Consider the following 16,903-nt stretch of genomic DNA (forward strand, 5'->3'; position numbering starts at 1 on the left):
CAAATGAAGTCATGCTGTCAATGCTTCGTTTTGGCGCCGTCTTCGCAAAAATAGACAATATATAAGGAACACTATCTTTGAGAGTTGGGTAATTTCAAAGAACCACTCTCAAAAGAACAACAGTTCCACGATTCATTGCATTCCATAAAACTTTTCATAACACCTGTACTCGGTCTTCAAATTGAACAGGGTGCAACCAGGAGAGCCAATCGGCTTCCGAGTGAGGGATAAGCCCCATCTTGAACAACTTATATATACCGATCGTCATGCTGGCTAGTTGACAAATAATGAAAACAAACTTGAGCATTAGCAGCGTGCCTTGGTCTTGTGGTTCCAAACCCTTGAACACTCGATTGGTTTCCGTGAATATCGCTTTGAGTGGATTCAAAAGCATCATAAACGTCATCGAGATAGGAATGATTTGCAATGAGTTACCCGTCATATAACCCATAATCAAATTCATTGGTATCGATTTGGCAGGTCCCATGGCCACTTCCCAAGCCTTCTTTGCTTTGAGCGAATTAAGATCAGTCTCGCTTAGGGGCTTTTTCGGTGTCATCTTTTTGGAAGTTCCCAAAAATCCCAACGGCGAAACATCGCTTTTGAATTGCTTGCGTTCAACCGTGGACAATGTTAGACTGTCTACCATGGTGACTTGGTTGATAAATAATGGATGGTTAAGTTGAGCGCGGGTTATGGTTATGAACTGTGGCAATATGGGAAATTATCCTAAATGCGGGTGTCCACTACAACCACATCCACGACCACCCTCCGGTTCCCGTACAAGTGCTACAATGAATTTCGCTGAGTATCGAGGGAATCCATTGAACAGAATCATTCTACTTCTGGTGGTTCTCTCAATGGGATTCTTGCTTGTGATTCTCGCTGGTATTAATGGCAATTGGATGCCGATCGTCAATGGCATTCTTTTCGGATTAAGCCCGTTACCCAGCTTGATATTACGAGACAGAGTGGGTGATCATGACTTCAGTTTTGATCCCACAACACTGTCTAATTTCAGTGCTATCAAAGAGTTCGCCGAGTTCACACTGGGTGTTTTAATCACTTCTTCTTTAGCCATGCCATTGGTCCTTTACCACTCCGGGTTGCTAACAAAAACGCTGATGTGGTTGACGGAGATTGGAGGTGGCCTAATCTATCTTACGGTGTACACATTTGGTTACTACTTTGATGAGCCGGAAGGCGCGGACGACGTCATTTGAAGTATAGCCACGATAAAGTTTATATAAATGACATGCATATTGTTAAATTCGTGTGCAAATTAACATAGGTAAACTTCAATGTATAACACGACTCTCGGACAATAAACAATGTCTCCTCTTTTAGTTGAATCGTTTAAGGCGTTATCCGACATCCTAATTACACACTTTCTCTCAGCATGTGTCGTTATCACCCCTGGACAATGGATGCCTGACGTTCCGCGAAGTTAAGCACCAATGACACTGGTCTTATATAGCAAGTAATCAACGACCAAGTGAGTCTTGAAAAGATTGGGGACAACGACATATAGGAGTACCTCGAGACTGTGCAAACCCTGACTACTGTTTTGTGGTCTCGGATCTAAAAACAACCAAAAGGACTTAGGATCAGTCGTGAGTGAATTGTTTGTTACTCGGGTCCGACACCTCCGTGCTCAGGAAAAAACTCCGCAACCGAAAGAGTATATAAACTAGTCTGCGCTGCGCGTTTCAGTTGATACATAATCGAATATAGATGTTTCGTGCTGGAGCTTCAAGAGGGATTCGTTCCTCAATTCTAGCGGGGAATGTGCGGTTTGCTTCAACCACTGCGACTGTTACCAAGCCTAGCGTGTTGCTGCGTGTTTGGAGTTTCACAAAAAAGGCCACTTTGATTGGTTTAGTTGGTGGCACTGCTTACATTGGATACAAGATTTACGATGAATCTCACCCAGGGCCCCAACTTCCTCAAACTACCACCTTTCCCAATGGTGAACCCAAGAAGACTTTGGTTATCTTGGGTACTGGGTGGGGTTCAGTTTCCTTACTTAAAAATTTGGACACCTCGAAGTACAACGTGGTCGTTGTCTCCCCAAGAAACTACTTCTTGTTCACTCCTTTGTTACCGTCTATCCCCACTGGCACACTCGACACTAAGCTGATTATTGAACCCGTTAGATCTATCACTCGGAAACTCAAAGGTGAGGTGATTTACCTTGAAGCTGAGGCAACTGATGTTGATGTCAAATCTAAAACTATTACCTTGAAGCAGTCTACCACGGTTCACTCTGGTCATTCTGGTGAGGATTCCGGTGCTTTCAAGTCTGTGATTTCGGAGAAGACTGGGGTTGAGGAAATCATTACTAAGCTTCAATACGACTATCTTGTTGTTGGTGTTGGTGCCCAACCTTCGACTTTCGGTATTCCCGGTGTGGCCGAGAATTCCACCTTCCTCAAGGAAGTTTCTGATTCGACCACCATTCGTCGCCGCATCATGGATCAAATCGAAGCTGCCAACATGTTGCCTGTTAATGACCCTGAGCGCAAGCGGTTATTGTCGGTAGTTGTTTGTGGTGGTGGGCCTACTGGCGTCGAAACCGCTGGCGAAATCCAAGATTATATCGATCAGGACATCAAGAAATGGATGCCTACTATTGCCCTGGAAATGTCTGTTACCTTGATTGAGGCTCAACCTCATGTGTTGTCTTCGTTTAACCCCAAGCTTGTTGAGTATACTTCCGAAGTTTTTGAGCAAACTAACATCAACTTGAAATGTAGCAGCATGGTTAAAGCTGTTGATCAAACCACGGTTACTGCGCAACACAAGAATAAGGATGGCACGACGTCAGTACTCAAGGTCCCTTACGGTATTTTGATTTGGGCCACTGGCAATGCTCCCCGACCTATCGTACGCAATCTTTGGGCTCAAATTAATGAGCAAAAAACCGCCAAGCGTGGTTTGCTCGTTGACGACTCCTTGTTGGTCGATGGTACAACTGATATCTATGCCTTGGGTGACTGTACTTTCACGAAGTACGCTCCAACTGCTCAAGTAGCTTTCCAAGAGGGTCAATTTTTGGCCAAGCATTTCGATCGCCTCCAAAAGATTGACAGTTTGCGTTGGCGTATTGCTCATCCCAGCGTCAACGACAATGTGGACCGCTTGAAGGCGAAGCTCGAAAAGATTGAGAGTAAGCCTTCCAAATTTGAATACCACAACCATGGTGCTCTTGCTTACATCGGTTCCGAAAAGGCTGTGGCCGACATTATGGTCGCCGACTTTAGCAATATTCAAACTGGTGGTTCATTCACGTTCTACTTGTGGAGATCTGCGTATATCTACATGTGTTTGAGCATTGAGAACCAAGTCTCCATCATCCTTGACTGGGCGAAAGTTTGGTTGTTCGGAAGATCTGTGTCTTCTGAATAAATTATGAGGTGTACATCCACTTAAGTTATATCAATTTAATAAATGAAAGTCAATAAGAGATTAAAAATTCGCTTTCCAACTCTTTTCAGTATGGGGACAAAAACAGAAGATCATTAGGCATAAGTAGTTATATCGGAAATACCAATACGTTTCTATATTGGGATTGTCCTGGTTTGTGACGTCTTTTCGTCACTTGTGTATGGCTCCGCCCCACAATGGTTTGATACCAAGCTCATCCTCCATAAACTTGCTTGGGTTTTCGTTCCGCTTAACAAAATCCAAGAGCGTTGCTGCAATGTGTCTCGGAAGATCCTCATGCACAAAGTGACCAGTTTCATTGGAATTATTAAAAGCAACCATCTGAAATTTACCTTGCATCTGGCCAATCATTAATTGCTTGTCGAGGGTTTCATGTGTTGAGAGTACTAGCAATTTGGGGCCTTGGAAATTGACAAAATTCGAAGATAGATTTTCGAACCATGTCGACCAATACGGTTGCGTATGAGCGAGGTCAGTTTTCCAAGTAAGCTTGTCAGGAATCAATAAGTCAGGTACCGAGAGGCGCGCCAGCTCAATGTTGTGTAAGAGGTTCTCCATATGCCAGTGGATCGCCTGAGTGATAGAGGAGAAATGTTTCGGCCGATTGTGCACGAATTGTGGCATACTGGTTAAGGACTTGATCGCAACCTCCTCAACTATGTCTAATAAAACCAAACCCTTTAATTGCCGATCAGTCGTAGTCGCTCCATATCTAGCAGCCACAGCACCCCCAAGCAGGTGACCCACAAGATATAGTGAGTTATTAGTATTAGCTTTCACAAAACTAATGACATCCAGAAAGTCGGCTACCAAAGTGTTTAATGAATAATCTCCACTTGGGTTAGGCGACATTCCATGCCCTCGCATGTCATAGACGACCACACCAACGTCGGGACATTTGGTGATAAGCTCCTCTGTCGCCTTTGCAAACGTCATTGAAGAAGAGCCTGCTCCATGATTCATGACGTATACAGGGGATGTTGATTTACTAGGCCAGCGACAATACACTTGGATGTCGTTGACTTTAATCAGCGTAAATTGAGACTCTTTGAACAGATGGTATTGCTTCCATATCTCATCAGCGTTGTCGAAAACCGCAGGTGCCGGTTCTGGAACTGACGTTAGATTTCCATTTTCAAGTTTGAGGTTTTCGTCAGCGACCAATTCCGACAACGACGGTAGTTGATTATTGTCAACAATATCCTTTCGCTTTTGCTTCATTAGTCCACGAGCTAACAGCGACATTAGGGCTTAGTGCACAGATGTTGTCAGCACAGCTTTAAATTTATCGTGACGTTTCTTTGTTTCAATCAAATTGACGTATATTGCCTCACTGGAAAATTAGGCTGCGAGCGCATTGCAGAGATGGACTTGACGAAAGAGTTCAAACATATGGCTGCGGCTCTATTCGTTGCCTATAAAGCCTTATTATTCGGAGAGACACCCGTGGCTTGTTTGGTTGTTGACAATTGCAACGATGCGATCTTACTGATTGGATACAATTATACCAATGTGTCTCTCAACGGCACCCGCCACGCCGAGTTTCTTGCTTTGGAAAGACTAGTTGATGATGGATATGACTTATCAAAGTGTACCTTATATGTAACGGTTGAGCCGTGTATCATGTGTGCTTCTTACCTTCGCCAAATTGGGATAGGTCGAGTAGTGTATGGTGCTGGCAATGACAGATTTGGTGGTAATGGAACGGTGGTTCTGGTCAATTCAAATGGACATCTACCCAAGCAGGCTTACCCCAGTTATGGCGGAATTTGTCGAACGGAAGGGATTCAGTTACTCCGAAATTTTTACATTCAAGAAAATGACCTGGCACCAACGCCTCAAGTCAAGAAAAACAAAGATATCGACTCCAAAGATCTTCCCGATAGTAATGTGGTTTACGACGAAGCGGCCTTTAATGACTTCTATGGAGTTGAGCGTCAATTTCTTTTGGAGGATCGTACCTGTGAGATAACCCCACTTATTGGCCAGGGCTATCGTCTTATTGACCTATTCCTGTTGAGCGATGCCTTGAACATACCTTTTTTGCAGAAAGAGCTAGGTAGGATCTCGCAAGATCAATTAGATAATTTTTACGAGCTCTTTAGGAGCGTTGATGGCGAGGGTAGAGTGATTATGGAGACTTCAGTTAAGGTTTATCACTCCAAGAAGCGACCTCACGAGGATTGAGTTGTTGCTCATAGATTATGCAATTCATTAACAACGTGGTTTGATGCATGTTTCAACACACTTCAATGTGTGTGTGGAGGAGTGAAAAAGGGGGAAGAAGGTGGGAGGAGGGGCGGTCGAGTATATTTAAACTATCGTCTTAGTCCAAAAACTAAAAATCGAATTCTACCATGGGTTTCGATGTTGCTGCCACCAATGAAATCTCAGATTGTTATGCTAGTGCAATCTCGCTAGTTTACCCTTATTGTGATTCGATCACTAATTTACCACCATTGGTACGCAAGCTTGCAACTGTGCAGCTTGTTATTTGTGAATTGAATGAAAGCACAGTTACTACCCCCCCATCATGTGTTGGTGTTACCGAAGCAACCTTATCTTCTTGTATTCAAGCTCTCGAAAGAAGTCCTCAGTGGTGGACTACATACACCAGTTACTTCAAACACATCAACGAAGTTTGTTATCAGTATCTGCTCCCAATTGAGCTGAAGCTTTTATTTGACCAATATCGTGACAGCTTCTCGAATTTAACAACGTTGGTTCAGGACATTGGGCACAACTTGAATCTTGTTGTCAGATCGCATCGTTTAAAGTCAAAAGAGATTGTGGATTGGACAGTCAATGAACTTTCTGATCAATACCATAGTGTATTGACAACGTTTCCCCAGATTTTGACCGATACTATGAGTCATTGGTTAAACAAGAATTTGCCGGATTTGATTGACAATCAAATCAACAATCAGTTAAATACATTGATGATGCAAGTGCAAAGTCATATGGAAGCGACAATTTCTAACACAATGGTGCTGGTGTTCGTCCATGAAATTGATATGGTGGCTGAACATCTTAATAAATCAATTGAAGCGTACTCTTCTCAATTGCATGGTCATGTCATCGAATTGGAGAGCCGTCTTGGGCATGTCAATTCTGCAAATATATGCTTCGAGGCTATCCACATATTTTTTCGAATTGCTAACAACGTTTTGAGCAATTGGTACCTTTATTTACCGATATTCCTGTTCGTCTTGTTCAACAGAATTCCAAAGATGAAAGGCAGGTAGTACTGTGATTCATGACATTTATACGTCGCATTTCATTTGACTTCAGTAATATCGTGAGACACTCATCATTCTTACCACCAGACAACGGTCTCCTTAGATATATAATCCTTTTCAGCCATGTGGCAGACGCAGTTTTTACAATAAAGTTATAAATAGTTTTTCTCGAACCCCTAGAGGCTTTATCTCAGGTCAAATACTGAAATGTACGCGCACACTTTTTCGCACCAACAACAATATAGTAGCGAGCTGCCCAGATTGGCGATGGAGGAGCTGTTTCATTTCAGTCTCTTACGCGTGTCGATAGCGCAGATTCTTAAGTCCTGCGGTTTTGACAAATGCAAACCAAGTACGCTAAACATTGTGACAGACCTTTACATCCATTATTTTACCAAACTTGTTCGTGAAGCCATTACGTGCAGTCAGCTTCGAACTAAGCTGAATCAAGTTTCTCTTGAAGATGTTTCACAGCTGCTTATCCTAATAGGTGGAATCAAGCCAAAAAACTTTCTAGGAAACGATCCTGTTCCTCAAACTCGAGAAAACTACGATTACAACACTAAACTGGTGGAGCTGTTTCTCAATTGGCTACGAAGTAGTGACCAATACCGGATACTGAAGCAACTTGATGAAGTTCCCATACCTCTACTTTCGAATTTGATAGAGAAGCGCAAATTGGATCTCAGCGATATTGATGCTGATGTGGATCGGAAGAAGCAAAAGTACAAGGAGCGACAAGAATTCTACAACCAGCTCAAGTTGAACAATGATGATGTTATTGATGACGAGGAGGTCACGGAAAATGACAGAATGCCTTGGGTGAATTATTTAGTGGAGAAGGATTTGAAATTGGGGCATGATCTCAAATTCTTAAATACACCGTTATTTTCCGAGTACACCAAGTATCAATCCAACACAAAGTTCCACCCATCACAGAAGCACAATAAGCATCTTCAGTCGCTTATCGCCAATCATGACAAAAATGACTATCTCATTCCCAAGTTTGAAGCGAATCCTGAAGGCGATGATCAGATTTTGCCTCTGGAGGAACTTCAACTGTTATTGCCGTGTAACCTAACTTATCCTGAGGATATATCTGGGGACCTTTCACCCGAAGCAATTAAAAACCTTACAGCGGCCTCGAATTCTTCAAGTGAGTTGAGGGATGGTTCAAGTCAACGAGTTGAATCTCAGCATACTGAATCGCGTGATATGAAAATATCAGAAGTTGATCCGTTACAAGTTACAGGCGATGAAGACGAGGAGATATCGGAGATGTCTGAGCTCACCCCTGTTCCTCCTGCCTCGCCCTCACCTGACTCACATGAGGTTGATATGGTAACGAACTGAATTGCTACATGACTCGAAGATATCTGAGTTGCAAATTTTTAAGCAACCACTCGAGATGTTTGGTTTTCATTGTCATTGAGTATCTCAGTAGTTTATTTCAGCGCCTGCGCATTCTTTATGTCAAGAATGTAGAATTGGGGTACAGCCTTATTTAGACTGAACTGAGCAACCTAATTCCACTATTTATGCGTAGTTTTATTGTGAAAAATTCTATACAGACCATAACCCCTCTTTCAACACTCTGGGACAAAGTACAACACCATATTAGCGTAAAGGCAACACTACCACTAGAAAAGTAACGGAGTCATTCGTCACAATGTAAGTTGCAAATTAGGCTTCGGCCATATATCACATTACTTGCATATATCCTGATAGACAACTGCATCAATTTTACCCAATCGGGACTGGCTGTCATAAAACGCGTGCGAGAGATGTATTTTGAATTTCACAACGCGCTCCTGCAGGACCTCCTTACTCCTTTTTATTTAACATGAGGTAGCGCCCATCGACGCTTACCGGATATAATTCAACGCGTTCGTGCGGAGTCTATCGGAAATGATAAACTCACAGCTCAAACTCTCATTGAAGTTCAACAAGCTGTTGACGAACGTCCAGGCCAACGATGCTCCATTCACACCCGTTGCTCAGACAATTTCAACACCCGTTGAGCAGCTCGCTGGACAACAAGGAGGGTACTTTGGTTATCAAAACCCGCAATATAACGAAAGTGATGACATACTTCCAGGACACGATCTGGACACAAAAGTGTACACTCTTTCCTTTACTAACGATTTTGATCAAATGGTCCTCAGTGTCTACTCGGATATCGTGTCACGTCCTACAACAACCCCATTCTCGGGCGTAGTACCGCCTCTGGGAATTGCGCTGATAGTATCAAACGAAACGTTGAACATCATTCGTGACAAAGATAATGACCTTTTTCCATGTGACACGCAATCCATTATGACGCCTGATGTATTACGCGATGATCAGTTGGCTCCTGTTTTTCTTCAATTGATTCGAAAGCGACTTATTGAGTTGTGCATCTCCCATTCGCGAAGTCAGAATCCTCCAAACATTACGACTGTGACTGTTTCGGGGCAAAGCAAATCGTTCTCAAATACTTCGAAGATGTACAACATTTCAAACTTATCACTCAACGAATTGAACATATCTAATTACAATTCGACTGCTTCGGTTCCGCCCCAACTCAATCGACTGCGGCTGAGATTACTGAAATTGAGTCGTCACAATTCAAACACCTGGCTTCATGTTGGCAACATTTCGTCCATCAAAAATGCTAACATGTCAACCGACTCTTTTACAGACTACGTTCCCCAACTGTATATCAATCGTCTGGCAAATTCGTGTGGCTTGAATAGTGTGGGCAACCTTGATTGCACTCCACCTCAAGCCCTTAAACCCCCTCAAAGCACTCCTCCTCAACTGCTTCAATCCCTTCAACAGCAATTGGGTGATCTTGATGAATTCACGTTTTTCAATCAGCATCACCCTCCGGCTCGTCTGCCTTTCATGCATGATCAATCTCCGCGACTGGACCCCGAAAGCCTGGTGCTGAGAACGTCACTGATCGGGGGTCAGTCGTCAATGATGGCTGTGGACACTTTAGATCTGCCTTTTATGCTGACAATTGGCGCTGGAGAGACAGGATATTTCAGCAACGGCTTTCAGCCGCCCCCTTTATTATCCTTGAATAACGTCTCTCTGAGCCCTCTCAAAGAAGAAAATGACAAGGTCGGTCTCCCTTATAGCTACTCGTTGAGCGAGAAGAAGCGAGATTCATTGAAGATGAAGCGAGGAATTCATTGAAGTACAAGGATAAGTTTTTCGTTATGATATATAAGTGTAAGGTCTCCATTATAGATTAATACAAAGCCTGGTTGGTTTTTAAGTATCAATTGCCTCATAATCCCCATGAACAAGTGCACTGAATGTGACAACCTCATATGAGGGAACAAAAAAAGGTATATGTCATTATGAAGGTATTAATTGATGTACCATCGATGACGTTCCGTTATGATGTGGGAGTAAAGACATTTGCATTCTTAAGTTCACTGAAGTGCAGTCAAATAAATTGCAGTCATCGAGTATTAAATGCTAATAGAGCGAGTCCGTTAGCCAATAAATTTCCTAGACCCTCTCGTTACATTACCAACAGATCTATGTATCCAAAAAATTCAAAAAAAAAACAGATGTGATATCCGTGGGGTTCGAACCCACGCCCCCGAAGAGACCAGGATTGGTTGGTAAAGTTGTTAACCTTACCCTGGCGCCTTAGACCACTCGGCCAGGATACCTTTTAGTCTTCCTTTTTTATATTTTTATCTGTGACATATATCAACTTGGAGTACCTCCTTGTGTCAATTTGGACGGAACTCCATGAAATCTTTACAATTCAAATCCAATGCAAGCAATTAGGCAAAAACAAAACATGAATCCTTCATTCATTACACGAAAACTCACTTTTAGTTGAGATAGTTCATTTTCTTTTTGAACAAAAAAATACAATGTGCAAAATCATCAATTAAACTTACATGTTCCGCGCATCTCAAGGTGAGTGACATTGGGTTTAGGAAGTTGTTCAACTATAGCCAGCTGCTATCGCCCACTTCCCCAGGAATCGAACCCTCAACTCTTTTGCAAATGCAGTCTGACCTTTACACATCAATGTCGTGACCGTGAGCACCGGTTTAGTTAACAAAGTACTATTGCAACATACATGATCGTCATTTGTAGTCGATTTTAATACATTCTAGTCTTTTTATCGTGTAAGTTGAAGACGTGCAGTGATTATGTTGTAATTTTATTGTAATTATGTCAAAACATTTCATAAAGCTAATGGAGTCCAAGAGAATGTTTGCCTAGAGATGGAGTCAGTTAGGACGTAACAAAAATAGCAAGTAATGGACTCCAAAGCGTTAACGTTTTGGCTGGAACACTGATGTTCAATTAACACTGAGTTTATAGGGTATAATCCCACCGCGAAAGTATTTCAAACACGAAATATAGAACAGAAAATGTGTTATACAAGTTATAATTATCGCTCTAGTATATGAACATCTTGAGCCAATAAATGCATCATTTGTCTTAATTCCTATACCACTGTCAGATATATAAGTGATGCTTTATACAGACCGCAGAAATTTGGTGTATCCAATGATTACACAGTTGATGCACTGCGTTAGACAAAAAAAATCATGCGCTTCGTGAACTCGCTGTACCCTTACAACTTACATGTAGACTCTTGAAACAATGTTGAAATAACTGTATATTATATCTTCACAACACGATGTATAGATGTGGCTTACCTTAGCTTTGAAATGTTTATTTATAGGCACTTGAGCTTAAACTATGAAATAAATATCGAGTAGCCATTCACTAAAAGCTGCTTATCACAGGTTTGACAGCGATTTTCTTTTGGTTTATGACTCTTCACCTGCAACGGCCATTCATCTCACTGATTCGAGATGAATTCATCACCAACCCGATTGAGAAATTGTTTCACTGCTTGCAGGAGCTCGGCGTCAATAGTCCGATTGAATAATTCAAGCGTTTTCTTGAACATCTTCGGTGAATGTTTCAAAAAATCATCATCATCTAGTTCAATGTAGCCTTGATAAATTTCAACTATGACAGGTTGCCAAATTGAAATGTAACGCTGATGGGAATTTGCGTCATACTCCACGAACCTTAGGGTTATATCTTGACATAATGGAATCAAGTCTTTTAAGATTTCCTCCTTATGTTCTAGCAAACATTTTTCATCATCGCAATACATTCGAAACATGATGTTAATGAAAACAGCCAGAGAGCTCAGCTCTTGCTTTAATAAGTTAGGCAACCTCTCGATAACACCACCGTTCCACAATCTAACTCTCAAATCGTAGTCATCATTGAATGTATGAGCAAACTCGTACAGCTTCTTGAGTAAGCTCGCTAACTTCACAAGGAATGTGTAGGGAATCGCTTCGTAAAAGGCATCATTTTCAAATAATTCCGAAAGACTTTGAAGCATATATAACTGCAACACAGACTTGACAACTATCAACAGTTTTTCTTTGGGAGCCACAGGTTTCAGGGAAAGCTCCACTTGGGAGTGAAAAGCCTCACCAACATCTTCGTCAGCAGTGGCTGCTTTTCTTTTAAGAGGGTCCAAAGTGAACAACTCAGTTGCGGTAGTGTACTCAAAGAGTTGCTGAGTCACATCCATAACTTCTTCCCACTCAGACTCGTTAAAGTCGTGGGCATTATTAATTAATAACAGATGAAAACATTCTCTTCCGATCTTCGCAATAGTGTCATTTTCCTGACATACACACAGGACAAGTAATCGCAATATCTTTCTCAAATGAGGTCTCATTGCATCGAAGTATAGAGTCACCAACGCTATCAACAGATTTAACGCCTGAATGAAGGTTGTCAGCAACCATACGGATACTTTGTCATCAGTTGAGTCATCGTCTATACCAAGGCTCCAAAGATTACCGTTAACAATGGAGAAAATTGGTAACAACACTTTTTCCATTATCTGGTCCCAAAATTCGCTGTCGAAGTTTGTACCATATTCCTTTAACGTATCAAACAAATTTGCAAGAGCTCGCAGCCTTACCTCTAGCTCGTCACCACCCATTATTATACTATGAAGCCCCGAAAAAACAGGAAGCCAAAGTCTATTAAGCAACTCCTTGCGGGTAGAAGGGTCATGCTTCTCAAAACCAGATGACAAATCCTGAATCAATTTGATTAGCACATCCAAAGCTAACAAGGATATTCTTTGGAAGCGCTCGTTTCTTGCAAGCTCAGTAAAGCAACCGACAAGATCAACGAACGAGTCTCTTTGTACTTCCTCAGCAAAGTCATGATTGATTGCCAATGCCATCTTGTAAGCGCGCATCACTATATGTTCATGCTTCTCCTTAGCTGCAGCAGTCAACACTCCGAAAATCGTTTTCCAACCAGATTTGATGCGGGAGGCTTTAGCAAGCACCATGACATTGATACATTCTAAAACCATATCTTTGACATCAACCGAGCGATTATGAGAAATCACATACTCAAAAGGCTTCAAAAACTCTCTCTGAAACTTGAAATTCGCTAATTCTTCAATGTCAAAAAATCGCACCGAAAGCTGTCGAAGGGAATCCAATGCAAAAAACGATATTGCTGGGTTGGAGTGACAGCCGCATACGTTGAAGATTTCACCCATTACATGCCACAACTGCGACCACTCTAAACGGATACGCAGCATGTTATAGTAGCATACATCCACAATCTTTTGTAGAGAAAAGGTACGAGGGTTGTTCAGTTGACCACTCAGTTCTATCTCCTCAGCCGACACCTCCGACAAGGCTCTTACGAATTCCACAATACCTTCACCCGAAAGCTCTGACGAATTGGTGAAGACTCTATCAATGGCAGTCAGGATAGTAGTTTTCGAAAGTAACTCAGCAACATCAGGCCTCAATTGCTGATTATGAAACTTGTTTGCAGCTTGTTGACTCGGCGTATAACTTGAGAAAAACCCCAGGGACGCCACTGAATCCAACAGTGAACGTGAAATTCGCAGCGCCAGGACATCGGGAATCAATTGTTGATCAACACCTTGAGCAATAAGTTGCAAACGCTCAATTTGAGAGATTGCAGTTAAAACTGTTTTCCACAGCGAATGAAATCCACTGCCATCACTACCTGCAACTTCAAGCATGACAAGGATTGCTTCGACAGATTTGCTTCTCATCTCATCGTAGTTGTACAACTTTTGCACTGAAATCAACGCATTCAAAAAGGCATCACGAGCAGTATCAATGTCAAACATGCAAGCTATTTTTATCGAAAGCTTTATGCCTTCGAGACACGTCCGACATATATCATAGTCATCGTAAGTATTGAGTGGCAGCGTGAGTACAGGCAAAATTATCATCCAAACGGTATCAAAAATCAGTTTAACATGGTATACATGAGTGGCAGTATGAAACTCGCCCTCACTTTTGATATTTTTGAACATTTGTTCTGTTTTGTTGGCCATTTCTCGATAAGCATGGAAGTAAGCTTCTTTGTTGACGTCCCTTGAGCCAAAAAATAGTCCCAGCGACAGTGACAGTGGCAATTTGAGTTCTCCTGCCAATAAAGCTGCATGTTGTTCCAGTTGAAGCTTGATTTCGTTGGTTCGGATAATCTCATAGATATTAGACAAAAACTCGGGATCCAAGTTTTGACCATCATCAATACCAACATTGTTCGCAATGAACAGCTCGACAGTCATCCGCAGTTTGATTTGAGGTGAGTGCAAGTCTGTGTTGAGCATAATCACGGAGTAAGCTAAGACGTATGCGGTATCTGCATTAGCAAATATTTCAGGATTTCCAACAACATACCGTTCCGCAAATTTTAACATGAACCGGTCAATCTTTTGTGCCTCACCTGGCAAGCGGAACAGCTGAAGAAATTGTCGCAATGCATCAACAAATTGCATATTCGTGAAATCCATCTCATCCACAAACGCATGCATGATTGCTATATTTTCTTCGTCCCCTTCACCGAGATACTCACCAATTTCCGCCTTATCGAGTTCTTCTGTACTTAATAAAAACCTGGCAATAGTTTTTGGTTGTGAATCATCGATGAAGCCATGCTGAATGAAAAATTTGATACCTTTCTTACCTTTTGCGTTGAACTGACGAATCCCTTCATTAAATAACTTTTTGTGCTGTTTCAACAGCTCGAAGTGGGAAGGGTCATCGGGGTCGGAGAGTGCCATCACAGAATTGTTTCGCGTCGTACCCAGAGACAGTGCTGACAGATCAATTGTGGCCAGTCGATCACGACGTATAGAGACCTTGTTTATGCCTTTGTGGGCCCATGTGTGAATGGATCGCAAAAACCCAACCACACAAGCAATTCCATTCATTTTGAGGGCATATTCTAAGGGGAAAAGATCATAAACTTCACGTTGAGGAGGCTTGGACAGCATCGCTGACAGTGTCAAATTGCGACTCATGTCGTACAGAACAATTCCATTACGCTTAGATTCGGAGAAGGCTTGACGCTGGAGTGGCGTAACATCAACAATAGTATTAGCTAACTTGGACAAATAGGCGACGATCTTTTCACAGATATTCGGCATTCCCTTTTCGCAATCATAGTTAAGGTAAAATTCAATAATGCATCGCAGGTCATTGCAAATACGTTCAATCACCAGAAGGAGGTACTGCTTCTGATGAGGCGTACTGGTCTTCATTTCCGCTACTGGAAAATAGATCTCCTCCCAGAAAACCGGGATTTCCTGTTTAAAGTAAGACCTCATATTCGACATGATGAGCCAAAATATCTCAAGCGACAGCTCGTAAACTGGTGCTAATGGCAGTCCTGCATTCTTGGAAAGCAGCAAACAGATATACGGCTTGACAAGAGTTGTGAGACGAGTCAGCGTCTCATTGATGACAACCTTCGGTGAAAGAAAAACGTCAATGTGTTCTTTGATGATGGTGTGAATAATGTGCAACAGTAATAGCTTAGATCTTACTGAGTGCAGCCTCATATCAATGGAATCACCTTCAATCAGCTTGACCGAAATCTTACACATGGCTCGGAAAATTAAGTAAGCGTCCTTGATTGCAACGTCACCCGTACCATCAACATCATCATCATCGCGCAGTAAATTTAATTGCTCCATTTTCTCGAGCGTAACTTGGCCACTGTCGGTATACTCAAGATCAAGGCGAGACTCCAGCACCAGCGAGTTTAAAGAATTCAAGTCGATGCGCTGATAAATTGCATTGATTATCTGGGTCAACAGCCCTTGCGCTACCGCTTGGTTGGCGGGGGACAATGAAAACACAAAGACGTTATAAATTTGGCGAACAGCCTTTAGTAGAGTGGCACCATGGCATGGCGTGCCTAGTATACAGTTCATCAACGCCCGTATGACTTGAAGTTCCACCTTTGAATCTGTTGCCTCGCCCTCAAAGCATGCGGATATCACATCAACAGCCCGCTCACTAAGCAGCGTCATGGCAGATTCGGATAATTCCTGAATCTCAAAAAGCTTAACAAAGCCATCGATAGCCTTTGATTTTGTGGACGCATGAGTAGTCAATTTACATGTCTCTTTTAAGGCTGCAAAGATAGCTTCGATATCGGAAGGATTGTCAAGTGCATGTTGAATTGTATTTTTCCAAACCTCATTCTTTTTCACCTCCTTCAGCAGTAAAATCAGCTCGAAAAATGCACTCGTTTCCAGTGAAACGTGAGAATGACGCAAACGAGTTGACGTTCCATGAGATTGCGCTGAACTTTCTTGCTGCGATCTGGAAGGCGACGAAGAATTCGCAAATTGGTGATGTTCCAGATGGTCTGCGTTGTTGTATCCATTAGCAGTGGGAGTTGGAGGCTCTGAAGAGGCTTGATCGTAGCTATTATTCGGAGAATCTCCAATCTTGGTCACTATTGGATTGTCATGTTTGGCGTTACCCTCAGTATCAATGTCGCTAGCGTTGTCTTTTTGCAGATCAGCTTCAAGCTCAACACTGCTGTTCTTCGACAAATTCGAAGACGACTTGGCAATGCTGGGCTTTTCTTCAGCATTATCATCAATTTTGACTTTATCAGACTCAATGTTGACTGTTTTGTCAGAAGCTTCAACTTCCTCCTCAAGACATGTCTCGACGTTCGTGTCCTCTTCCCGGGTATTCAGGTGGTCGAACGTATCGGCAGTGGAGGTTTGGGAACCGTTCATAGAAGCCGAGGAACTGGCTTCAACAACAGTCTCCAGAAGATCAGGTGTGGGAGCCTCACCTAATTGAGACATTAGAAGTAACTTTGTTTTCACCCACGAAGGTGTCAAT

General features: G+C 42.3%; 7 protein-coding genes across 7 annotated transcripts; 4 read left to right on the top strand and 3 right to left on the bottom strand. All coding sequences in view use genetic code 12, as the record gives it.

The window, feature by feature from the left end:
• Window positions 1-154: 154 nt before the first annotated feature.
• On the bottom strand, window positions 155-649 carry DIURU_002781 (chaperone; the record flags this gene model as incomplete). Its single annotated transcript, XM_034155470.1, has 1 exon — window positions 155-649. The coding sequence occupies one exon, from the start codon at window positions 647-649 to the stop codon at window positions 155-157; it is 495 nt and encodes a 164-aa protein (XP_034012312.1).
• Window positions 650-1,734: 1,085 nt separating this feature from the next.
• Window positions 1,735-3,408, top strand: NDE1 (NADH-ubiquinone reductase (H(+)-translocating); the record flags this gene model as incomplete). Its single annotated transcript, XM_034155471.1, has 1 exon — window positions 1,735-3,408. The coding sequence occupies one exon, from the start codon at window positions 1,735-1,737 to the stop codon at window positions 3,406-3,408; it is 1,674 nt and encodes a 557-aa protein (XP_034012313.1).
• A 189-nt stretch (window positions 3,409-3,597) lies between these two features.
• On the bottom strand, window positions 3,598-4,692 carry PPE1 (carboxylesterase-mitochondrial 37S ribosomal protein YmS2; the record flags this gene model as incomplete). Its single annotated transcript, XM_034155472.1, has 1 exon — window positions 3,598-4,692. The coding sequence occupies one exon, from the start codon at window positions 4,690-4,692 to the stop codon at window positions 3,598-3,600; it is 1,095 nt and encodes a 364-aa protein (XP_034012314.1).
• Window positions 4,693-4,812: 120 nt separating this feature from the next.
• On the top strand, window positions 4,813-5,634 carry DIURU_002784 (tRNA(adenine34) deaminase; the record flags this gene model as incomplete). The annotated part of the gene is made up of 1 exon (XM_034155473.1): window positions 4,813-5,634. One exon carries the CDS (start codon window positions 4,813-4,815, stop codon window positions 5,632-5,634), a length of 822 nt encoding a protein of 273 aa, XP_034012315.1.
• Window positions 5,635-5,804: 170 nt separating this feature from the next.
• Window positions 5,805-8,039, top strand: DIURU_002785 (uncharacterized protein; the record flags this gene model as incomplete). The annotated part of the gene is made up of 2 exons (XM_034155474.1): window positions 5,805-6,540; window positions 7,177-8,039. The coding sequence occupies 2 exons, from the start codon at window positions 5,805-5,807 to the stop codon at window positions 8,037-8,039; spliced, it is 1,599 nt and encodes a 532-aa protein (XP_034012316.1).
• A 555-nt stretch (window positions 8,040-8,594) lies between these two features.
• DIURU_002786 (uncharacterized protein) lies at window positions 8,595-9,869 on the top strand (the record flags this gene model as incomplete). Its single annotated transcript, XM_034155475.1, has 1 exon — window positions 8,595-9,869. The coding sequence occupies one exon, from the start codon at window positions 8,595-8,597 to the stop codon at window positions 9,867-9,869; it is 1,275 nt and encodes a 424-aa protein (XP_034012317.1).
• A 1,645-nt stretch (window positions 9,870-11,514) lies between these two features.
• SEC7 (Arf family guanine nucleotide exchange factor) lies at window positions 11,515-16,866 on the bottom strand (the record flags this gene model as incomplete). The annotated part of the gene is made up of 1 exon (XM_034155476.1): window positions 11,515-16,866. The coding sequence occupies one exon, from the start codon at window positions 16,864-16,866 to the stop codon at window positions 11,515-11,517; it is 5,352 nt and encodes a 1,783-aa protein (XP_034012318.1).
• Window positions 16,867-16,903: the final 37 nt, after the last annotated feature.

This window comes from Diutina rugosa (genome assembly GCF_008704595.1).
Source record: "Diutina rugosa strain CBS 613 chromosome Unknown scaffold7_size311281, whole genome shotgun sequence".
In the NCBI taxonomy this organism is placed as follows: Eukaryota; Fungi; Ascomycota; class Pichiomycetes; order Serinales; family Debaryomycetaceae; genus Diutina; species Diutina rugosa.